This window comes from Rhinolophus hipposideros (assembly GCF_964194185.1).
Source record: "Rhinolophus hipposideros genome assembly, chromosome: 9".
In the NCBI taxonomy this organism is placed as follows: Eukaryota; Metazoa; Chordata; class Mammalia; order Chiroptera; family Rhinolophidae; genus Rhinolophus; species Rhinolophus hipposideros.
In genome coordinates this window covers 15,345,591-15,370,920 of record NC_138055.1, presented here as the reverse complement: position 1 = coordinate 15,370,920, position 25,330 = coordinate 15,345,591, and the positions used below count along the sequence as shown (strand labels likewise).

The 25,330-nt window shown below is 47.3% G+C and overlaps 1 protein-coding gene across 2 annotated transcripts in view; it reads left to right on the top strand.

The window, feature by feature from the left end:
• Positions 1-25,330, top strand: part of CHST11 (carbohydrate sulfotransferase 11) — a 251,903-nt gene that overhangs the window by 107,900 nt on the left and 118,673 nt on the right. For both annotated transcript variants that reach the window (XM_081059855.1, XM_081059854.1), the window contains exon 2: positions 12,186-12,271. In XM_081059855.1, the coding sequence (XP_080915981.1) occupies positions 12,186-12,271 (86 nt within the window). The remainder of the gene's footprint in view (positions 1-12,185; positions 12,272-25,330) is intronic.

Sequence of the window (25,330 nt, the reverse complement as noted above, 5' to 3'; positions counted from 1 at the left end):
GTAGAATTGAATGAATTTTAATATGTTTACAGAGTTATACAACCATCACCACAATCTAATTTTAGAACATTTCCACCACTCTAAAAAGAACCTTTGTGTCTATTTACCTTCGCTCGCCATGCCAACCCCAGGCCTTAGGCAACCTTTAGTATACTTTCTGTGTCTATATATTATCCTGTTTTGGACATTTTCTGTGCTTAATTTGAAATCATCCTGGGCTGGGTCTTTAAGGAAACAATTTTGCCATCTCAAACAATTTAGAGGTCACCTTCTTCAGCAAATTTTTGAGTGACTGCCTCAGTAGCCCGAAGTTTCTTTATGATGCAACCCCTAGCTGGGTAGCTAAGCTTTGCCTCTGAGTGGGGTCTCTTGCAGCCCGTGACCCAGACTCAAGTTCCTTACTACCTAATTCAAATGTTTCCCCACCAAAGACCCCCCTCCCCTGATGGTTTCATTCCATTGGGATTCCTTGCCTGTCTGCTGGGCTCACTGCACTAAAGTCCAGTTAAAGTGAGAGGTGACTGAACACTCGGCGTGGTCTCTGGCCAAGAGGTGATGCTCATACAGCCACGTGACCAGTGGTCGTCCTCACAGTGCTTGCTCAGTGGCCACAGCCACATGCTCACCCAGCCGCCTCTGGACCCCGCCTCAGGCTCAGGCTCCATGTCTCCCAGCGGGACAGCTTAGAAAGCAAACCTCCAGCAGGGATTCAAACAGGTCTTTATAGATCTGTGTTCACAGCAGCGTTATTCACAATAGCCAAAAGGTGGAAACGACCCTAAGTATCCATCCATGGATGACTGGATAAGCACAATGTGGTAAATGCATACAATGAACGTTATTCAGTCTTAAAAAGAATAAAATTCTGACACATGCTATACTACGGATGAAACTTGAAGTTTCTACGTGAAATGAGCTAAGTGAAATAGGCCAGACACAGGAGGACAAATACTGTACGATTCCACTTCCGTGAGGTACTAGAGTACTCAGATTCATAGAGACAGGAACTAGAAAGATGTGTGCCAGGGGCTGGGGGAGGGGGCATGGGGAGTTATTGTTTAATGGGTATAGTGTTTTAGTTTGGACAATAGAAAAGAATTCTGGAGATGGATGGTGATGATGGTTGCACAGCAATGTGAATATACCTAATGCCATTGAACTGTGCACCTAAAAATGGTTAAAATGGTAAATTTTATGTTATGTATATTTTACCAGACTTTTTTTTTTTTTTTTAAAAAGCAAAACCCCATGTATGTCATTCTCTGCCTTGAAGATCTTACTCTAGAATCAAATGAATGCTTTCCCAGTCTGGCCTCAGATCCTTTTTGGAATGAGTTAAGGTAGCAATAAAGAAATGAAGATGCCTTGGCCTGTTTGGCACACTCTCTGCAGCTCTGCTCTGCGTAACGCTTGTAAGGGCATTCCTGTGACACCTCCCTCACCGCTGAGCTCGCTGGCCCCAGTGGGAACACGTTTCTCCCTCTCCTTCAGGTTGCCCTGCATGTGCACCCTCTGTGTACCCCGCTGTTTCTCCTATCTGGCTGGTCCAGTGTCTCCAGACCTTTCTGAGCTATGACTCCCCTAAGGCGTTTGCTCAGCTCTCAGCTTCCCAGGCTGCTCTCTGGGACAGTCTGATTCAGAGGGGCTAGCAGTATATGTTTTTTTTTTTACAAGTACTTCGGGTGACTCTTATCAGGAAAGTTTAAAAGACATTGGACTAGGACAGCTATGTTTCGAAAATGACCTCGTTTCCTATCTTTTGGGACAAGAGCTCTCATTCATTCATTCACTCATTCATTTGTTCATTCATTCAGGCCTTGAATTTAGGCACTCTTTGAGGTACTAAGGACATCATGGTAGATAAGACAGTTTACGTCGTTCCTCTCGTGGAGCTTAACAGTCTTGTGGTCGTGAGGGACAGTGGTTGATAAAGCATTTAACATAAAAAGTCAGGAGGTAATAGAGTCTTGAAGCAGTGGAGGGATACAGTGAGAAAGAGGACAGACTGTGTTAGATACTGTGGTCAGGGAAGGCATCCCCAGGGAGCAGATCATGTGACCGAGATCAGAAGGAAGAAGGAAGCAGTCATGTTGGCATCTGGGAAGAGTATTCCAGATTGATAGAACTGCAAGTGCAGAGGCCCTGAGGCTAACGCTGGGCATTTTTGAGGAGCAGCGAGATGACCAGTATGGCTGTAAGAGGCGTATAAGGCAGGTAGGAGCTAGGTCTTGTGGGGCCTCCTAGACCATGGAAGGACTTTGAATTTGTTCTAAGATGGTAGGAGGGCTTTGGAGCAGGGAGGCTGTTGTGATCTGATTTACATTTTTTGATGATTCCGGCATTGGATAGAGTAGGGAGTAGGGAGACCAAGAGTAGGGAGACCAAGGTCACACCAGGGAGACCAATAAAGAGGTTCTTGTCTTAGCCTCAGGGGGAGGTGATGGTGGCTTGAACCAGGGGGGTAAAGAGCAGAGATATGCTGATGGGTGGCATATAGCAGATGAAGGAGAGGGAATCCAGAATGACTTCTGGGTATTGGGTCTGCACAGCTAGGTGCCTACTGGTGGCATTTATGATGGGGATCGTTGGAGAGAGGCATTTCAGAGATGGAAGTCATGAGTTCTCTTTATCAGTGTTTAATATATTCAGCTCATAAACAACTTCAAATTGAACAAACGCTTTTATCCTTGACTGAGTCTTTCAAGATATCTAAGTCAGCGGTTTTTAAACCATGTGTCACCACCCATTCGTATGTTGTAAAATCAATTTAATGAATTGTGACTAGTATTAAAAATCTAGAAGAGAATAGAAAACAGCAATATCAGTCCATCACACGTAGTCAGGATAAGAATTGTTTCACAAAACCTTTGTTTCGGATTTATATGTTTATTTATGTGTAAACTGGGTGCAAAGGAGAAAGGGATGAGGACAGACCCAGGAGACCCTCTTTCTAACCACAACCCTGCTTCCAACTAGCTGTGTAACCTTAAGTGAATCACTTTTGCTCCTGGATGTCCATGTCTCCACCTAGAAGATGGAGCTGGAGATGAAATGAGTTCCACTGGCTTGGGGTTCGTTAACCTTTTAATGCTTGGCGCCTCCTTTCTCCCTCCATTTCTCTCCCTTTACCTCCCCATGCTTTCTCGGTAGCTCTACTGCCCAGAAAGATCATTTTTTTTCCAGTTTTGCATCCTGCCATTTCTCTTGCTCAATCAGAAGCAATTCTGAGGGTCCTTTTCCCTTAGTCATCCCTCGGTATCCCCGGGGGGCTGGATCCAGGATGCCTGTGGATACTAACACCCACAGATACTCAAGACCCTTATGTAATATGGTGTAGAACAAGGCATCTTATTTTTCTTGCTTGTGTGAAGGTCGCTGGGACCAGACGATCTTTAAAGACCCCACTCGTCCTAGATTCATTTGGTTCTGCACTAAACTGTCTGATTGACAGCTGGTTTGTACATGAGCCGGGACCTCGTACTTTTAGGAAGTAGGCACAATCCTCTGCTCTGGGCACTTTTTTGCAGATGGGCCAGAATTATCTAAAAGAGGGAGTGGGTAGACTGCAGAGGCCATTGGTTTGGGTAGGTATATTTAATGGCCAGTCTTCTCTCAGCAGGTGAATGCAATGTCTACTGGATAGTCTTCAAAGCTGAGTATCAGAGTCCCTCATGTCAGGTTTCTATGACAATAAATCTCCTGGATTTTGGATGAAGCTGGGTCTTTTCTCTTCCCAAGTTATACCAAGGGCATTCATCGAGTTCTCAAGTTTATACCCTTGACCTTCATCTGCCAAAAGCTTAATTCACTTTAGTTCTGCAACCACCTCTCCAGGTTGGACATGAGGAGCTTTCAGTAGGAGGAGCGACTGACCTGGGAATTAGCTATAATAAAAGTTCAGATCATTCCCAAATGAAATAAAACCCCAAATCTCTCAGTATTCTTTAGTGGTTGCTTGTAGAGGCTCCAATAAGGAAATGGACCTGGAAATGTTTTTGAATGGCTCTGAGTTGTCCCTCTTGGAGGGACTGTGAGCAGGAAGGAATAGGAAGTTGGAAAATTGATTTGATAGTAGTATTAATGAAAGCTTAGGCTGAACCTGGCTCCTCCCTCAGTGTTTTGGGGCTGCTAAAAGGCGACCTGTGAACACCAGTGTGCCGAATGTCTATAAAGCACCCAAAGGCCCTGGTTAGTTGGAGAACCAGGGGTCAGCATTCAGGACTGCCTTTTTTGCTCGGCCTCTTCCTGTTCTGAACATATATAAGCTGTAACATGGCTCCTTTCAGAGGAGTGGGGGAAAACATGCAGTGTTTGTATCCCTCCTCTACCCCTCACTAGCTATGTCGTTGGGTAAATTCTGCAACCTCTCTGAGCCTGAGTTTTTTTGTCTTTAAAATGGGTGTGATATCACCTACCGCGAGGGTGGTTGTGAGAAATAGAGGAGAGGCATTAATAAATGCTAATGTTTATCAAGCGCTTATACCGTGTTTCCCCGAAAATAAGACCTAGCTGGAAAATCAGCTCTAATGCATCTTTTGGAGCAAAAATTAATATAAGACCTGGTCTTATAATATGTTAGATATGACCCAGTATTACATTATATTACATTATATTACATTATATTACATCATATCATATCATATCATATCATATCATATCATACCACATATCATCATACCAGGTCTTATATTAGCTTTTGCTCCAAAAGACACATTAGAGCTGGTTGTCCTGCTAGGTCTTATTTTTGGGGAAACACGGTAGAACTTAAGGCACCTCACAGTTCCACAAGCATGCACCGCATTTGTTTTGCTTTATGTTTTTGTTTGTTTTAACTCTTTTGACTAAAAAGTCCAGTGAAATAATTTTGAGGAAGTCTGTTAGGACAGAACATGCTAACTTCTTTGTTCTTTTGCTATGAGTCAGTGGTTTGGCCTGATACCCTGTAGCAGAAAAAGTTTCATTGGTTAAACTCTCAGGTCATTTGACCTGTCGTTCTATTTTCATTCATTTGATACAAATGTACCTACTATGCACTAAGCACTTAGTTTAGTTCCGCAGAGGATGGGTAGAGAGGGGCAAACAAGACTGGCGTGTGGGGCTTGGCTGCCGGCGAGGTAGAGTTGGAGGGATGAGCCAGCCTAAGAGAAGCTGGCCTGGCCCTGCTCTCCCAGCCGTTTGGCCATCCTCACTGGGCCCACTTTTCTCCTCTGAAAATGAGCAGGAGTGGTCAGGTAGGGGATAAGAACCCTTCAGACTCCAAACATGAGTTTTGATTCTTTATTATTTGCTGGCCAGGCGCAAGCAAGGAAAGCTAAAACCTGGTCCTATCCAGACACGTAAACATGCTGGGTTCAAAGCGCCCCAGATTCCTTGAGATAAAACTGAATCTCACAGAGACACGGACTCCTGAGTGTTAAAAATTTTTTCTTATGAAAAAAGAGGCCTCTATTGGCCTCTCAGCTTTATGAAAACTGCTTAGGACTGAGCCAATTCTAAGCCAAATTGTGATGTGAAGAACCCTCGGAACTTCGTGGCTCTCTTGCCTCCCTTCCCACTCTTCCCTTCATTCTGCTCCCTTCTTCCTCTTTCCCCCAGTGCTGAGTATTTATTCCAGAGATGGAGCCAAGACAACTAATTTGAGTTCTAGTGATAGGGAGTGACTCAAAGGGCGCTTCTTCCTTTGCATTTTTTAAAAAGAGAGTGGTAGGCCAAAGGGCAATGCTGAACTGAAAAGAATCTGAGTCACCCTCGAAGGACGGGTGCATGCGAGCATCGGGGAGAGTGTGGGCTGCCCCCGACTCTGAGACCTTGGAACCCTGATCCCCACCAATGGCATTTCAGGCCTGGGCCCTGGGTGATCTGAAACAAGAGGGTCTTGTTCCAAGGACTGCCCCGTGGCCCGTGCTTCTCCAGAGCTAGAGACCACCAGCTCTGCTTCTTGTAAGGCTTTTTAAATTATTATTTTATTATTATATGGCGTTTTTCCATATGAAAAACCTCACCATCCCGACCAGTATGCTGGCCTTTTGGTAGTAGATTGTACACTGAGAAGGAATGGATGGGACATTTGCTGCACAGCCAAGACTTGCTTCTTCCTTCACAACCTCTCCTGGCCCTATACGCTTCTCTCCCTCCTGCCCCCATTACTGCTTGACTGCCACCCACCCCTGCCCCTTACATGCCACCGGCCCACCCCCAGCATTTTTCCAGGGCTGTTTAACATGTGGTTCTCTAGGGAGAACCGGGGCAGGAGGTTCTCCAGGGCAGGAGGGTTCTCTGGCCCTCTGCTTAGGAATTAGGAATTTGGAGCTGGAGGGGGCTTAGAGACCACCTGGTTTTACCTCTTCACCAGATGACCAAGGAGAAATCTGAGGCCCAGGGAGACCTTATTCAAGGCAAGGATCTTGGTTTGGTGGCAGAGCTAGGGGAAGGATCCAGGACTCTGACTTTCCACAAGAGGGTTATGGGTACCATGTCCCAGGCTATTTTACATGTTCATATAATTCCCATAACCACCTTAGGATAGAGGTACTATTACTGCATTTTATAGCTGAGTTTCAGTGACGAAGCCATTGACCCAATGTCCCAAGACTAGTTCATAGTGAAACTAGGATTTGAATCCATTTCTGGTTGACTTCAGCTCCTGAACCTTCTCATTCCAAAGGGCACGGCCAGGTGACCAGGTTGTGCCAGTTTGCCTGGGCCTTCCCAGGTTTCAGCACCAAAAGTCCCTAGTCCTGGAAATGTCCTCAGTCCCAGGCCAACTAGGATGGTTGGCCACTCTAGTTTCAGTAGGGTGACCTCCAAAGGGGTTTGGGCAGAGCTGTGACACAGTGCCTTGCAGGGCAGGCTGTGGGTCCCACAGTCGCAAAGAAGAATGGCCTGTCCTTAAGGAGTGGCTCCCTCTGAGGGGCCTGGCTGTGGCTTGCCCTTCTTCGAACGTGATGAGGTTGACTCAGACCCTGTCCCATCTCAACACCCTTTGGACAGATGGGCTGGACTGTGCAGCAGTGGGGCCGTGCTGCATGGGGGCACCAGCATGAATTTGTGCATTTGGAGAAAGCGTCTCTGTAATTGCACTGCTGCTCTGTCAGACTCAGAGGCTGGGGAATCACGCCCAGGCTTTTAGCAAATCAGGAGATTTGGGAAGTGTCCGAAGTCAGCGGGGTGAGAGCTGTTTGGCCAATGAGATATATTTGAACCGGGATGATTTGGAATAGAGGTGCTTTACTTCGAGTGTTGAGGGAAGTGGAAGCACTGACTTTGGTGGGGGAAGTGCTAAGTGTAAAAGCATCTTTTACTGCTTTCAGCGATAGCACTATAAGGTGATGAAGACCACTCACTGGTTCTCGAAACAGACAGGCCTAGGTTTGCATTTGCTGTGTGTTCTGCCATTGGCTGGCTGTGTGACTTGGGGCAAGTTACTTAACCTCTCTGGGCTTCCATTTCCTTAACTGTAAAATGGGAATAAATGATATTATTATTCGTTATTCCTAACACAGGGTTTTTATGAGAATTAGATGATGCAATGTAGAAAAAAGGCTTAGCATTGTGTCAGGCATCTCAGGCACATGGTAAATTCTCAATAAGTGGGCAGTTCTCATGAGTATTATTATTAACTATTGCTGTATTGCCCTGGGGACCCTGGACAAGTGCTTTAGCTCCTGAGTTTCTTCTGTACATTGAAAGATTTGAACTATAATCTCTCAGAATTGCAAAGGTCTAGTTTTATACAATGCCATCAAAGGCAAGTTTCCACCCAGGGTCCTGCAGCCTTTCAGTTTTATGTATTTTGACTGGAATTAGCAATCCACCAGCTCCCTGCGTCCCAGCGGCGCTGGCAAGGCCACCGGGAGCCACTGAGAGAATGCGATGGGCTCCACTCCTTTGTCACGAGCTGATTTTCTGTCACCTGCTCTCAGTTAACTGGGAGTGTAGCATTCACTGAACTCCAGTGCGCTCGGCACAGTGAAACAAACATGAGCGTCTTGATTTTAATTTTGTCTTCATTTATGTATCTTGGAATAGATAGAACTGTTCCTGGGTCCCAGAAATCATACTGTCAGTTGAACCAATTAGATTCTTCCCAAATGGTCTTGAATTACATTGATTTGAATTTAGAAAGGAGAAAATAAATGTTGTTGCTAAAGAAAACGCATCGCTGTAGGTGGACAGTGGAAGGCAACTGTTAAATGTCCTCAGGGATTCCTTTCGTAGGGCTTTTGATCATCCGGCCTTTCATTTTCAAAGGAAAAAAATAACAGCAGCCTGATGTTACTGGCATTTCCCTCCATATCGTATGGCAGGAAACAAGCTGTCCATGAGCGGAAAGGAAGTTTTCAATCCTAGATCATTCACAAACCTCTTTGAGTACTTACTGTGTGCCAGGCACCAGAGAAACAACACAAACAAGATGGAAAGGTCGGTATATACCTAATGCCTGGCATATAGTAGGTGCTTAATAAAAATTATGTCAAAGAAGTAAACGAATGAGCATAATAAATGTTAGCTGAAAGTTTGGCCATCATATCACATCATTTTGATGAATCCTATAACACTGGATTACACTTTAAATCACCTATCCTAGAAGCCACCAGCCAACCAGGTCTCAAGCCAGGAGGAAACTGTTGCAATGTTTTGTGGACTGGGCACTTGACGTTGGTCCAGTGTCGCAGCCGAGAACATGGGCTGCCTGTGTTGGAATCCTGTCTTCATCTCTTTCTAGTCATGAGACCTAGGCATGCTCCCTAAGCTTGTCTCAGTATTTCCACCTGTGAACTGGGGACAGTGGTGGTACCTTCCCCATAGGGCTATTGTGCCGATTAAATGCGTGAACTACTTGATACATCCTGAGCGCTCTCTAAATGTTAGCTGCCACCATCTGTGTGTGTTGGTTGCTTAACCTCCTCTGATGCCACTTTTTCTAAGACACACACAGGGTAAGTATACTCACACGTAAATGCATAATCACCAGCCCTTTCTTTGTCTCCCAGGCACGCAGTAGGTCCTCATTGCTGTCATTGGCTATGAAGGGCCCCACAGTCAGGTTTGAGTCTTAGCTTGGCAACTTTCCACCCATGTGGCCTTGACCTTGGTCAGGTTCCTACAGTTCGGGGGGGCCCAGAGACATTATCTGTAAAATGCAGGTACTTCCTTCACTGTGTGAAGGATTACACTCCACCAAGTGTCTGGCACACAGTGAGCACACCATAAATAGTGGGATTGTTATTCTTCCCATAAAAAGCACACAAGGCCCCTTTGGCTTTTGGGGCCTGGGGTGCCAAACCTGGTTCACATGGCACCCAATGAAGTCACGGGCAGGGCTGGAGGAGCCACCGAGGGCAGACAGCCTTGGGAAAGGGCCCATGTTGCAGGCCCCACACGGTCAAAGCATTTTAAAGGCCTTGTATTAGAAAAATAAACCAATTAAATAATACTGCCCCCCATAAAAGCTGACTTTTAATGGACTCCATAGTGGGGTTTTCTCCGTGGCGGTCCTGCAGCCACAGGTCTTGGTGAGCCTGTCTGCCGCCATGGGGAGAGTTTAATCTTGCATGGCATGGGCATAATTTTACAAGTTTTATGGCTGTTTTTTCTCCTCCGAAGTGTTGCTATGTCATTGTGCACCGAGGGCAACTTGCGTGCATTTAACAGTTTACTTCGTTTTTGGTGGAAATGAAAAATGAAGTAATAAATTAAAGAAAAACACAACGTGGATTTTTCCCCTCTTCTTGAGGCAACCGTGGAGGAACAAAGGACCAGTGTTTTCCCGGTCAGCCGAAGCAAATTCTAATGGCTTTTATGTGTGGACAGTTGCCCGCAGATCGCCTCCTGCCCAGAGAGGGCTGCAGACCACGTAGGTTGTGTTGGGGACACTCAGAGTACTGACCCCAGGAATACTTGGGGTCATTCACTAGGGCAGGGTCCGGCAAACTGCAGCCTGTGGGTCAAATCCGGCCTACTGCCTGTTTTTGTGAAATGGTTGGAAAAAAAGAAAAAGAAATCAAAAGAAGAGTAATATTTCCTGACATGTGAAAATTGCATGGAATTCAGATTTCTGTGTCCATAAATGAAATTGTATTGGCACACAGCCACACCCACTCATTTCTATATTGTCTGTGTGGCCAAGTTAAGAAGTGACGACAGAGAGTAGATGGTGCAAAGCTGAAACACGGTCTGGCTCTTCGTGGAAAAAGTTTGCTGACCCTGCTCTAGGAAGTAGAGGAGAGAAAAAAACGCAGCTCTGAGCTTCCTGAAATTGATGCTTTACTCTCAGGTTTCCATGTGGCTCAAAGTGACTAGTCAAAGGAGAATTGCATGGAGACGGAGTGGATTCACCCAGAGACCTTCCAGAAGTAATCGGCTACTTGGGGAGATGGCTTTCCTCACCTTTCTGACCTCAGGTTGGCTGCTGAGCAGAGGGCCCGGGTTTATCCCCCTCTGGCCAGCCTGGTTTGAGGTCTGGTGACTTCAGGGGAGAGGTGAAGTGATTTTCATATAAATTATGTGCATACTTTATAATTTATCATAAATTATGTGCAAATTATGAGCTTCAGAAATTTATAACAAACACTTTTTTGCTGGTACCCTGTTTAAGCATTCTGCATGTAGTAGTAACTCATTTAATCCTCATAACCAATTAATGGAGTTAGGTTCTCTTTTTTTCCCCATTTTACAGATGAAGAAACAGAGGCACAGAAACGTTAGGTATCTTGCCTAAGGTCACATAGCTGGTATGTGGTAGAACCAGGATCCCAAACCAGGCTGCTGTTCCAGGGAATGTCCTGCTGTCTATTCTGCTTCCACCACACAGGGTGAATTCTTTAGGCTTGTGAAAGGATCTGCTTTTCTTATTCGATCCATGCCCCTACCATGTATGTCATTCTACAAGAAAATTGCCTCCTATATGAGAAGAAAGCATGTGTTCATTCATTACTTCATTCCTCCCTCTTTCCATCCCTGCCCCCTCCATCTTTCTCTCCCTCCTTCTTTCCTTTCCTCCTTCCTTCCCTCTACCTCTCCTCCCCCACCTCTCTCCTTCCAACAAACAATTATAAAGAGAGTGACTGTTAGAAACTGTGAGGGACTGCATGGAGTGAGGGTGTTTTGAGAACCAGAAGAATGAAAAAGGAAATAATCCTATTCCATTTAAAAATAGGTCTCTGTGTCCTCATGCTGTTGGGTTTTTGAGAAGTTCACTGAATTCCCCCTCAGCTATTTTTCCCCCCTTCCTTCATTCAAGCCATTGTTTCTCAGTCTAATTGTGTAGGACACAATTCCCTGGACCATGCTGGGATTATGAGCTTGCGTTCCCCTCTGGCTGAGGCAGTCGGTCGCCAGTTGTTGGTCACCGGTCATCGATTGGCTGCTCACAGCAGCTCATGGTAGCTCTCGCCAGCTGCTGGCCACTCACAATGGCTGCCGGCCACTCGCCACTCCTGGCAGCACATGGTAGCCCATCACGGCAGCCCAGCTCCTGGGAGAGCCATTGTTCACAATCTTAACTGTGGAGAGCGCAGCTCACTGGCCCATGTGGGAATCGAACCGGTGACCTTGGCATTAGGAGCACAGCGCTCCAACCACCTGAGCCACCGGGCTGGGGCCTGCCCCCTCTGTTATTAATTATAAGTGCTACCTCTGTCTGTCTAGAACCATAAGCTTTTATCCTTTGTGCCCCGAGCTGATACTTTCATTTAAAATAACCTAATTTACAAGACGTTTTGGGGGGTGGGCAGGCCCCTGACTTGTCTAGTGGGAGAGCCCACCTGGGGAAGACCCTGCGTGGTTCTCAGGAGACCAGCTGCTCCAGGATCAGGAAGAAGTGGCTGTAACTGATGGTTTCGGGAGAAGGCTGTTGTTCGTAGAACTCACTCTCTTGGAACCACCTTTGCAGTGGCCTTGCTAGGTAACTGTGTTTCAGTGTTTTAGATGCTTGTCTTGTTTTCTTAAAAATTTGCTGTGAAGAATGTTTAGCATCTCATATGTCCTGGGTGTGGAGATGCCTAACGTTGGGGAAGACAGCAGGAATGGTCAATGCCATTAGATAAAGGTACAGCTCCGCTGGAGCCGGTGCGCTCTCTCCTCTCCCTTCCCCACCTGCTTCTTCTTTCCTCCTCTGTGCCTTTTTCTTTGTCAGACAAACCTTTGTTGCTCATTTCTGATGAGCCTTCACTTTCTTTCCTCAGTCATGCGGAGAAACCCCTTCGGTGTGGACATCTGCTGCCGGAAGGGGTCTCGAAGCCCCCTGCAGGAACTCTACAACCCGACTCAGGTAAGCCCTCCACACTTCCTCGTTGTCTCCGTGCAGCAGTTTTTTGGGGGGAATGAAAACCTCCAAAATTCAGTTGTTTGGGGATTTGACACATTCTTGCACTGCCTGGCATTGTACTATTAATGGTTGCTTTCTTGGTTACCCTTTCTCTATAATGGCTCTGAAATTCTAGCAAGAAGTGGTTAGAATTAGAGAAATGTGTTGGTGTCATGCGGGACTGAGCTTTCACACCTGCTCAGGTGTTGTGCCCCCGAGTCCCACGCAGCTGCAGGTGCCTACGATGGGACTCTGGAATTGCAGAGCTGGTGGGCTGTGCTGTTTCCCCTTTGGTACCCCCGAAGAAGGCTCACATGTGGGTGAACTCTCCACCCAGCACCCATATCTGATTATTAAAGCCCAGTGATGCCCCAGGAGTTCCACCTCACTGTGCCATTTGACAAGACACCCCTTGTGTGGGGGGACTTTTTGCCAAGTGACTGTCATGGTCAATCAGACTTGACTATGAAAAGAGTTCCTCTTTGAGAGAAATAAGCTCCAATGGAAGAAACGTGTCCTTGGTGGAAATCTAGGAGCAAAAGGAGGAGCCTGGTTGCCCTGTTATGTGTGGGTCTTGATGTGGAGACTTCAAGGCTGGTCCTTTTGTGGGAACGTTAATTAGCATTTGATGCCGAGAGCTGGTGAGTGAACAATTAGTGCCCATCTGCTGACCTGTGATAGCTGTTGAGAAAGGAAAAAAAAATTATGGTTTACTTCTTTGGCCATAGTCTCTGAGCTTTATTTTGTATCAAATTCTTAGTTTAGTATTTTTGTGGACCAAGTTGCTTGGTGGAGGAAGATAATGCTTGGTCCTCAAAGGTGCTGAATTCCCAGAAGTCTTGCAAAGGGACGAGCCTGAGAACGTTCTGATCCCACATCTCTTCTCTATCTCTCATCTGCACTGCTTTCTGGAAAAATGGACTCCTGTGTTTGTGCGTCCTGGGTGGCCTCCCCAGGTGAATTCACTCCCCTGTCAGCCCCGGCACTTTGGAGCTCTGGTGTGACTGGACCGGATTAGCTAGGTAACTGCAAACTCAGATTGCCTGAGGCTTTCTTTACTGGGCAATCTGGTGGCTCCGCAGAGAATTTGATATTTGGGCTTTGTTTGGTGCTCAGATAATCTGATTATAATAGGCAAGTCTCCCAGCGGGGTCACACACTGTCCTGAGGAAGAACAGAGCTGGATTCAACAAAGGATGGGATTTCTGGTTAGCCATGTTGAAAACAACTGAGATGCAGACCGGTCCCATCTTCTGGTTGCCATCCTCTGACCTTTTTCCCCTTCACAACAAAACTGCCAAAGCACTACTGCTTTCCTGAGGAAACTGTATGGGCAACATATGGTGTCATGGGAAGTCTTTGACTGAAGTAGATGCCCCTGTGCTGTTCACCATTGTCTCCCCAACCCTAACGCAGGGCCTGGCCTATAGCGGGTGCCCCCAAATACCTGTGATTGAAAAATGAAAGTCCAGGTTCAAATTCCTACTTCACCTCCAACTGGTTGTGCAACTTTGAATACATGAGTCCTCTCATTCGAGGGCATGAGGAGTCCTTGAATACACGATGCGTCAGATTTTCCATCTCTCTAGAGTGTTGGGAGGAGGAAATAACTCTGATGTGTCAGAGGCTATGTGAACAGGATTCGTCATGATCGTGGTCATGAGAACGGCCTTCAATACTGGAAGCCTTGACGTTAGAGTCAGATGGGGTTCAAGGCCTGGTTTCCTCCTTTCTCAGCTGTGTGAGTATGGGCAAGACACTTAACCCCTTGCAGGCTGCTTTCCCTCATCATAACGTGGTGCTCGCAACACCTGCCTTGCAGGGTTGCCTGAGCAGGTGTGCCTTCCTCGGTGCCGCCTATGGAATTTGTTCATTTCCGGATTCATTCACTCGTTTGCTTCTTCATCTGCTATTGAGTGCCAGGCGCTGGGCACACAAGGGTGAGCACGGCGTCTGTGGTTAACCTTCCATGTCTGCTTCCTCTTGTTGTCCCAGGGTGGACGTGAGTGAGTTGACTGCTTGGTCCATTTGCAAACCAATCAAAAGAGAGAGAACCTTCCTGGGTCGAGGTCATCTCTTCCTTCCAGTGGTATTATGGGTGCCGTCTGGGTGAGATGCTCATTTAGCAGTAGCGTAGGACTTGGGAGGGAAGATGGGGTTGGAGAGGCAGCTCTGGGAGCCCTTTGTGAGGGCGTAGCAGGGTGAGTCACCACCTTCCATGAAGAATGTTGTGGGCAAGCTGTCTGGCCCTTGTCGCTGGCAACCAGGAAAGTGTCCCTGCAGGAAGATCTCCCTGTTTCCTCGGGATGTTGTCCTGGGATGTTTTTTCTTAGGCCAGTTTCCTTTACAAGCTGCAGTGATGTTCCATTCCCACGCAAGTTCAGTCAATAGCACTTCTCGGAAAAACGGTCTTGGTGATCATTTGGGCTGCCGTGGGCTGGGGTGGTAAGGGGAGGGGAGAGAGTGAGCGCTCCTGCTGAGTTTAGTTAGGTTGTGTGTCCAGGGGACACTTACAGACTTTGCACCTGATCGGCTTGGTTGCACTTTTCTGGTGTTCCCCTACAGCCAGGCTGTTGAAGCTGCTAAGCCTGGATTGATGTTATCACCAAGGCAGATGGCAACCCCTGTAACTGCTAGAAACAAACTGCTCCCGGAGATGCCATTTCCCCTTTTGATGCTGACTGGTTACTTGGGTTTGGTATATGATGGTGAAAACGGGAACCGTTTATTTCAGATGATAAGAAAACAACATTATGGGAAGAAGTTACCATCTTGTTACCATGTATTGGTGCTGTAGACCAGATGCCTATCTAGGTGCTTATAAACATTTCATCACATGCTTATAATAAGCCCCAAGCTAAGCATTGCACCCCCATTTTATGTATGGGAGAAATGAGGCCGAGAAGGTTATACAACTTGCCCAAGGTCAACAGCTAGTAAGAAGTAGAATAAGGATTCAAACCCAGGACAAACTACAAATCCATTTATCTCTATGCTTTACTCACTGTCACCAGTAAATTCTCTTGGCAGGGATTACCCCATCTCCCCTCCAAAAAAAAAAAAAAATCACCCAGATTTTCGTTGGATAAAGGCTTGAAACTTGGGAAAATTGGCTATAATCTGATTTTAGTGTCCAACGTTTCTTATTTTAGTGCCTTGCAAACCTCTAACCATTAAAACAACAATCGGTTAAAAAAGTTTGTAGTTGATATTCTTAGAAAAACTGCACTCTGATGTCTTATAATTTTCCTGGTTCTCTGCTGTCTCTCTGGCCCCAAAATAAAACGTAATTGCCGATCAGATCAGCTGGCGTCAAGTCACTGAAAGTTCACGAGTTGCCAACTGCATATTTGTGGGCCAAGCACATCTGTGGGCCGCCCTGGAGCAGCTCAGGCTCACAGGGCAGAGCTACGATGTCAGCCATTAATAGGGCGTAATTGCCCCAAAATGCCAGCGAGGGCGAGACAGCTTGTCCTTCTGCCTCACCCACCTCCTGGTCCTCTCGTGGGTTCCCTGAAATCTTCATAGCATCACTCATGTGGTTCAGCCCTGCCCCGCCTGGTTCTTTCTTTAGCCTTTGTACTTGCTCTGTGATTACCACGGTCTAAGAAGACAGAAGCTCAGCCCAGGGGCTGACCGGGAATTCATGAGCGCCGAGTCCAGGATGCTCGTACGGGCTGTACTAGATACTGTGGTCTGCGGGCAGTCCTGTGGGGTCTCTGAGGACCAGTCAGCATTTTATAATAATACAATTATAATGTCATCTTCAATGTATTGAAATAAATTTACTTCTCCATAAGGTAGGCTCCAGGAGGAAGGAGGGAGAAAGGGAGAGAAGGAAGGGAGGAAAGAAAAAAGAGGAGAAAGGGGGCTGGCCCGGTGGCTCAGGCGGTTAGAGCTCCGTGCTCCTAACTCCAAGGGCTGCCGGTTCGATTCCCACATGGGCCAGTGGGCTCTCAACCACAAGGTTGCCAGTTCAATTCCTCGAGTCCCGCAAGGGATGGTGGGCTCCGCCCCTTGCAACTAGCAATGGCACAGCTGGACCTGGAGCTGAGCTGCGCCCTCGACAACTAAGACTGAAAGGACAACAACTTGAAGCTGAACGGCACCCTCCACAACTGAGATTGAAAGGGCAACTTGACTTGGAAAAAAAAAAAAAACGTCCTGGAAGTACACACTGTTCCCCAGTAAAGTCCCTTCCCCAATAAAATCTTTTTTTAAAAAAAGAGGAGAAAGATACTGTTCATTGAATGAATAATGCATATCTGTGTCTATTTTAGGTGTGTTTCACACATATCTCACTGAATCTTCACAAACAACCCTAAAAGGCGGGTATCTGATAACCCCATTTTTTATAAATGAACTGAGGCTCAAAAGGGCTGAGCGATTTACCAAGATTACACAGCTCCTATATGATAGGTCTGTGTTTTTCCTGACCCGGCGAGACTGTAGGAGGGTGAGTTGATCACTTTATCTTTCCTGGGTGGAAAAATGCTTCCTTGAGGTTCTCTTTCCCAATGATTCAAGTGAGATCTGGAGGGAGGGGGTGGGGTGGGGTGATTAGGATAGCTGCAAAATTCCCAAAGCTAGGGCCACGGCTCCTGGAATCGTGTGGAATGCACAGGAGTGCATTGAACAGACCCTGGTATTTGGAGAGGCCTTTGTCTGCTGGATGGAGCCAGACTAAGCAGGCATGTGTCTCCCCCTGCCCGCCCGCCCCTGAACTCTGCTACGGGACAGCACACCTTGGTAAAATTGGGTAGCCAAGATTGTTGATTCAGTTGAATGTTTTGGATTGATAGAAGCTTGACTCATCTAAGGAGGGCCAGGGAACTCTCCAAGCTCCCACCTAAATAGCTTTCTCAGCAACCCTTGCCCAAATTTATTTCTCTTATAGGCATTTATAGAATAAACAAAGGAAAAGACACGGGAGAAGAGAGGCAGGTAGGTATTGTAGTAGCACATGATAAGTGCTGTGTAAAAGAAGTTTTTGGCAAAGTTATGGGACAATCATTGGTGAGTAGTGAACCCTTCGAGGTGCAGGGCACAGTAGGAGGCTTTATAGAGGAGGTTGTATTTGATCCAGGCATTTGAAAACACATCAGACTTCACCTGAGAGAGAAGAGGGAACAGCATCACAGAGGGAAGGAACAGCAGCAGCAAGGACCCCAGGGACAGTCCATGGCACCTAGAGAATGGTGAGGAGTTTGTGGCTGGAGGGAAGGAGCATGTTCGGTGCTGGCTGGAGACGAGGCAGGCAAGGAGATGGGTACGAGGTAGATAAGGCTTATCCACCATTCCAGAGGGCTTAGCCTTTATCTGTCGGCAGGATTGGTGGTCCCGAGGAACCCACAGGAGATGGTGTGCCACTTATGAACCAGCTTCTGCTTCTGGCCCAGCCTTGTTTACTTGGGGCTTCTCTAAGGCAGGGTGTGACCCCTCCTCCCTGCAGTGTCCTCATCTATAACACGCAGGGGTTGGACTGGAACCGTGGTTCTCAGCCCCAGCTGCACAGGAGCCTTGAGAAAATGTCAGTGTCTAGACCTCACCCGGAAGATTCTTATTTTATTGGTTGGTCTGGGATATAGGGCTGGGATATCAGTAGTTTTCAAAGTTCCCTCGGTGATTCTGATGGGCAGCAGAGTTCTGGAGCCCTGGATTGGAGGATCTAGAAGGGCCCCTCCAGTTCTAAAATTCTTTGATTCTCACATAACCCATCATGCGAAAAACAACTCAAAGCATAGACACTGCGATTGCTCACTCTCATGGCTACTGTCTTGCTATGAAGCCCTCATATCAGTTTGTACTCTCTGCCTCTTCCACTGGGATGGAGATCGCGTTCCCTCGTGTGCTCCCAGGGAAGGTGTGTGGGCGCTGGCCTGAGCACTGGAGACTCAGCCAGTGTTATGTGGACAAACCCAAGAAGACAGCCCCCCAAGCAGAGCCCTGGGAGGAGCCCTGGTGAGGACACTGGAACCGCCCTGCTTTCTGTCCCGTAAGAAGGAGGAGCGAGACTTGTTCAGTGCTAGGCGCTCCATACTGCTTCTGAAGGTTCGGTAACAATCAGACGAATAAGCGAGAAGGGGAGAGAAGGCTCTCTGCCTTTCAGATTGTTGTTTGGGAAGAAAGACTGGTTATATACACCGCGGAAGGCAAGAAAGAGCAGACATTGTCCAGCCCTCGACTCTGGTCAATTAATCCCTTCATTATCACCACCTGGTAAATGACGAGTCCGTCTAATTATCTTGCTTTGACCCAGCAGCTGTCTACCAGCCGTAGAGGGATTAATTGATTTTGTTGTGGACTGGCTCCTTATGCAAAGATATTACTTACTGTCAGCCTAGCAGAACGGCAGCTGGCTGGCAAAGATGAAATATTACATTAACTTGATCTTACACACAGCAAGCACTTGGGAGCATGTTTCATTATTAATTGCAAATTACAATAGACGAGCAAAGCCCATGGCAAAAACCAGGGACAGTGGGTCGCCTCTTTCACCGAGGCCAGTGGCTCAGTTATTTTTGAGCTAGGGAAGGTGCCCTGGTCGGATTTCCAATCAAGCCAGGACAGATGGGGATTCTAGAGTCCGACACGATTGGGGTTAGAGGAGAGGGTTGGATGCTTGAACAAACAGGAGCATCTCAACCCAGGTGTCCGACCTGGGGCAAGTCTTTAACCTCCCCAAGCCTTCTTTAAGTGTAAGACAGGCGTGAGATACCAGTCTTGCAGGTTTGTGAGATTCCACTCAGGTATTAACAGCACCTAGAAGAGTGCCAAGGGCAGAGTTGGTGTCAGTCAGCCATGAATGAGCTAAGTTGAGTTCAATAACCTGGGACTTGTCTTAGGGGGCCTGGGGCCAGGCTGTGCCCCTGCAGATGCACGCTTGGAATTTTGTTGAATAATAATAAGATAGATGATTTCCTCTTGCCTGGAAGCTACTAGCTATTCATCGTGAGCACTTCCTAAAAATTCTGATTTATGTTTTCTGTCTCGTAGACCCTGTTATTAGTAAGCTTGATACGCTGATTTATAAGGCCATGCATGAGTTTGTGTGTGTGTGTGTATATGTACCTACCCACGCATGCACTCAGCCCACATTCTGGAAAATAGGCAGATACAGCTGTTACATTGTAAAGGTCTCCTGTGGTTGTGTTTGTCATACCCCCACCACACACACGCACCTCCCCCCATTCCTAGCTAAGTGCCTGAGTAATAGCTGTTAAGTAAGACCCATCTCTGGTCTGCTAATGTGATGCCATCGATCTCATCCATTGATCCACATTCATTCAGGCTGCCTTTATAGGCAGTTGTTCTGTTTCAGGAAGCCGAATTTGACCCAATATATTCAAATCTGGAGAGCAAACTCAGTGCTCTAATGGGGTTTTTCTGTGTCAGTCTGTGTGACTATAATCTGGCACGTTTCAACTAGACAAGGGCATTCAAGTGACAAAACGACCTCAGCAATTTCCAAATGGTAACACAGCTGTAAAATCTGCCATTTTCGGAAGTTATTTCTTAAATTGCCCTCAATTATAAGAGGTCTCTACATAATTTGCTTTTTTTTTTTTTTTTTGTAAATTACACAACTTAAGGAGCTTCTCAGCCAATTGGATTTTAACCTTGTCGGAATGGATAGAGCTGAAACAAAGCTCTGGCTTGTTCTCAAATTCTCTATAGGAGAGACCTGGGTGGGGGTGGGCGTCGGCATAAGCTGTCCCTTCCTGCCTGCTCCACATCCCTTCCTATGGTGTTGTTGGCCTGCAGGTCTGGTGGGAAGAAGGCTCTCCACCCCGCTCCACCACTAATTACTGTGAAATCTGGGGCAAACATCTGAACCTTTCCCAGAAGCGGAAAATTGTTTGAAAAGTAGGGATAAGTACCAATAGTTCCGTTGCTAAGGATTAAATTAGAATATGTAGAAAGTTCTAGGCACATGGTGAGCTGCTCAGTAAATTTCGATTTTTTTTTTTTTTTAATTAGCTCAGATGAAATCTCCTTCAGGAAGCTCTCCCTGATTTTTTTCCTTCCAAGTTCAGGTTAAAAGTCCTTCCAGAACGCTGCTCCTACTCATACAATGTAATGTGACTCACACATGTCATTTGAAATTTTCTAGCAGCCACCTTTCCAAAAATAAAAAGAAAACAGGTAGAATTCATTTTAATTGTATATTTTTATTTAAGTCAGTATATCTAAACTGGGGTCATTTCTACATGTAATCAATACAAAATTATTAAGATATTTTACTTTCTTGTTTTCATGCTAAGTCTTTGAAATCTGATGTATGTTTGTCACAGTACATCTCAGTTCAGACTGGCCATATGTCACGTGCTCAGTAGCCACCTGTGGTTGGTGACTGCCCTGGTGGACAGTGCAAGTCTGTGAAATGCCCCCTGACCCCCACCCACATGCCCATGCTTTTCTTGTTCATGACACTTATTCCACACCTTGGACATGCTTTTACGAGGCTTTGAGCCCTGGAGGGCACTGGCTGTGTCTTACTCACCTTGTGGCTCCTCGTAGCTGTTCTAGCCAGCCACTGATAGGGGCTCGGTAGGTGTCTGGGCAATGAGCGAAGGACCCCTGCTCTTGTGCCCTGAGCAAGTCTAGTGTGTGGAGATTCGTGCTGAAGAGGTGACTAGAGCTTTGAACCCCTGGAGCCACTGAAGCTGCCAGCCATCAAGACAGCCATCAAGACGGTTTCCCGGGGCCCAGTGAGGTCCCTGGTGTGAGGAGTCTGTCTCTGGTGAGACAGAGGTCCTGCTGAGGCCTGATGGTCCCCCTAAAACATTCTTCTTAAAGTATAAGTGCTGTGGAAAGGCTGGCACTGAGAAAGGTGGCGTTTTACTTTGTAGATTCTTTCTGGAGACTAGCTCATGACGGTTGGGAGGGGGGTTTGGAGGCTGGAAGGAACTGGGGAAAGTGAGTCATGGAACTGGAAAAGTATGTGGGGGTGAAGGGGGAGGGGCTACCTAAGCCAGACGCCCCCTTCCCCCCAAATACTTAGCCCACATTTGGCCCTGTGTCTTTCCTTCCCTCCTCTGGTCCTTCCTCTCCTCCCTGCTCTTTCCATAGCACATGACACAAGTAGGAACTTGGTAAATAAATGTTGAATGAAATGGAACAGAAATTCCTTGACAGGTTTTCTCGCTCACATATTGCACACCTACTGTATTCATTTCCAGGGCTGCTGTTAACAAGGGGCCACAGATGGGTGGCTTCAACAACAGAAATTTATTCTCTCACAGTTTTGGAGGCCAGAAGTCGGGGAACAAGGTGGTGACAGCGTTGGTCCCCTCTGAGGGCCGTGAGGAAGAATCTGACGCATCCTGTCCGCTTCTGGGGGTTTGCTCATCATCCTTGGCAGTGTCTCCCTGTGTGTCTGTGTCCAAATCTCCCTGTTTTTATAAGGACACCAGTCATATAGGGTTAGGGGCCGTCCCTAGTCCAGTACGACCTCATCTTAACTAATCACATCTGCACTGACCCTGTTTCCAAATCAGGTCACATTCTGAGGTACTGGGGCCATGATGTTAACATATGACCTTGGTGGGGGTAGGGGAGCAACACAGTGCCAGGGCTCTTACGACAAAGACGTCCTTGCCTCTATTAGTTCATACTCCGATAGGAGTGTCAGGCCAGTACACTAACCGTTACAAAATGATGTCCTGTGTGAGTTCCGTGTACGGCGCTGGAGGGGCGTAGAGATGGAGCATTCACCTACACTCAGCGTGTGCATATGGGAGTGTGTGTGTGTGTGAGTGTGCGTGCGTATGTGCTCATGTGTGTGTACAGCCTTTATCTTCCCGACTGAGCAAAGGCACCGGAGAAATGGCCCACAGAGCAACAGCTGGCTCCACCCTCCCTTGCACAGTCAAAATCTGGCAAAGGGGAGAGGATACACTGACAATCAAGGGACCCACCCCCATCCTTGCCCCCTCTGGTCACAACAGGCAGACCAAGGAGGCATGAAAACTGAGTTCCTCTGTGGCTCCTGAATTCTGGAAAGGTCGGCAGCTCCAGAGTCTCCAGCTGACCTTCCTCTGTTCAGCATCTGGATGAGCACGCCAGGAGACACTGCCAGCTTGGCCTTGCCCCAGCCTTGGCAGGTGTGGGGCAGCCCTGGAAGGAAGCTGGCCGTTCTGGACCATACCACAGGGGAGTGACGCCCAGACAGACTGGTGCTGCCTAAAATGGCCTGTTGCAACGTTTCCTTCTCTTCGTCTTAAATCAGGGGTTTAAAGCCACACATGGCCTACGTAACAGTTCTGGCTGTTGTTTTGAATGTTGGAGAGACCGCTCTGACCGTCTGTTCCTTCTCCAGCATGTTCCCTACAGGATATCGACAGACAGACATATCCTTGGATAGAATGACGTCCCGCCAGTGCAGAGCTTGGCTTTTGAGCTGGGCAAGTTTAGTGCTTGCTTGGACCCAGGCCTCACATCCCGTCCTCGTGTTTGGGGAAAAGTTCTGAGAGAAAGGGGCATATCTGAGGCTACTCAGAGCAGAAGTGGTCAGAGCACAGGGCCTGGGACCAGCCCTTCTGGGCTGGAATATCAGAGTCACCAGCTGCCAGCTGTGTGACTTGGGAAAGCTTCTTACCTTCTCTGTACTTCAGTCTCCTCAACTGTAAGATGAGAATAATACTAGCACCCACCTCATAGGGTTCTTGTGAGGATTAAATGAATCCAGACACATGAAATGCTTCGAGGTGTCTGGCACTGAGGGAGGCCATCGTAAGTGTTTGCTGCTGTTATTACTATTCAGGCACAAGAGCCAGAAAGGAGCAAATGATCCCTGGGGACAAATGAGCAAGTTCAAGTTCAGATCACCTGGAAGATGGAGCTCCCTATTGCTGGATCATCTTGCACCTATTAGAAGGGAACTCCGTCTTTTAGAACAGGGGTCCTCTGCTTTGGCTGCACCTAAGAATCAAAAAGGAGATTTTAAAAAATCCCAGTGCTCAGGCCACCTTTAACCTTTTAAATCAGACTTTCGGTGGCATCAGTACTTTTTAAAAGCTCCTGGTTGGTTCCGATATGCAGCCAAATTTGAGAACCCCTGCTCTAGACTTTATGACTCAGACAAATCCGGGGGCCAGCAGCCTTGGCATCACCTGGGAGCTTGCTAGAAATGCGCAACCTTGGCCCCCACCCCAAGCCATCTGAACATAAACCAGCATTTTAACAGAGTCCCAGGTGGTCTGCACAAGTGTTAACTGGAGAAGGCTCCTGGGGGACCAGCCTGTTCTCTGGGGGCTGCTAGCAGAAGCACCTGTCCAGTGCATTAGATAACAAAGGACAGGTGGTGGGTTTTGGAGATAGGGAAACTAGAAGAGGTTCTTTCCTCTCCCGGAGCATGGCACATGTCTGCTTTCCGGAAAACAGAAGCTGTGTTTATGCAACGGGGAGTCGTCGTCAGTTGGGGGGGGGCTGGAGTCCCGAGGAGGGCTAGATGGATGGCTGGCCTCTAGGTTCCTCTGGATGCATTCAGTATTCATAATTGGCTCAACTCAGGGAGGAGAGAAATGTGACTTTGAGTGGGCACCCTGGAAGCGAAGACCACTGCAATGCCTTTAAAAAGTAGTCCCTTCCTTCCTGGATCCTGTGTCCCAAGCGTGAAGGGTTGCAGGGTTCAGAGCTGAGCTGGGCTCCCTTGGGTGGCCACAGTCTGAGTTCGTTCTCTTCGTGGGTTAGGATATTCCTGACCTCACTTTGTCAAACAACGGGAAGGAGGCGCCCAGTGTAGGTCCCCATGTTCCCCACCCTCTCTCTGGCCTTTACCTCCAAATGACATTTTTAGGTGTCCACCTCCTCTCTACCCTCCACCATTCCCAAATGCCAGGTACAGCAGATGTCAAACAAAGCAGTGTACTGGGAAGAAAATGGAATTTAGAGCCCTAAGTCCTGAGTTCCAATTCTGTCGCTTTCCCTTACTGGCCGTGGGATCTTGGGCAAGTATCTCAACCCTTTTGGGTTTCAGTTTCCTCACCTGGAAAGTGAGAAGAATCTATAATTTATTTAACTTTAGTATAGTTGTTGAAACCGGGGGCTGCCTGAGTTCAAATCCATACTTACACTGGCAAGTAACCATAGGTCAGTCATCTAATCTCTGGGTGCCTCAGTTTCTTTATCTGTAAGGTGGGGGATAACCGCAGGTCCTACCTCTTTGGAGTGTTAGGAAAATTTAATGAGTTGATTTGTGTTAACTACCTAGAACCGTCACCAGGACAATACACAGTCAGGTATGTCAGCGAGGATTATTTTCTTACCTTTGTGCTTTCATCTTAAAAAATTCCCACTATTCTTTCTTCAAAAAAAAAAAAGTATACTCACAATTTGGGTCCTAGTAACTGCCTCGTAAGAGAAGCTTCTTTTGCCAGTGATTTTACAGTTCCTCACACTTAAGCAACTAGTTGTTGCTTTTCAAATGCATCATTCCTCATTTTACAGATGGGGAAACCAAGGCACCGAGAGGTGTTGTTGTCATGTAAGGTAACATGTGCAGGGGCATCCAGTCCAGTTGAGGAGTTAGTTGCAGAGCCAGGATTCCTTCCAGTTCGGGGGCCCTTAGCTGGAAGTAGAGCAGGGCACTTCCCCCAGCTTAGCTGGCGTAGAGATGCTTTGACTAAAAGGGGGACCTGAACGCCTTTGATTCTCAATTCACTGATCCTTAAGTAGAGATGAAACCCCCTCCTCTCTGAGAACATGTAAGTTCTCAGAGAGGCTGGCTCCATGCCTGCACTTGGTAGGTGGTCCGCTGAAATTAAATGTGGGCTTGAGGCCTGCTCCAGGCACCCCTAGCTGGAGGATGCGAGCCGGTCCTGAGGCCCCTCCTATCCCAGCGGGCAGGATGTGGTGAAGGGGAGCAAGGATGTCGGGATATGTGTCTACCGGTGCTTTGTACCGGCAACTTCTCTCTGCTTCCTGGGTTCTCAACCTCTGCCAGAAACTCAGACCCCTCGTGAGTCAGACAGAGAATCCTTGAACCAGGAACGAGATTGCTCAGACCAGAGGCGATGCCTG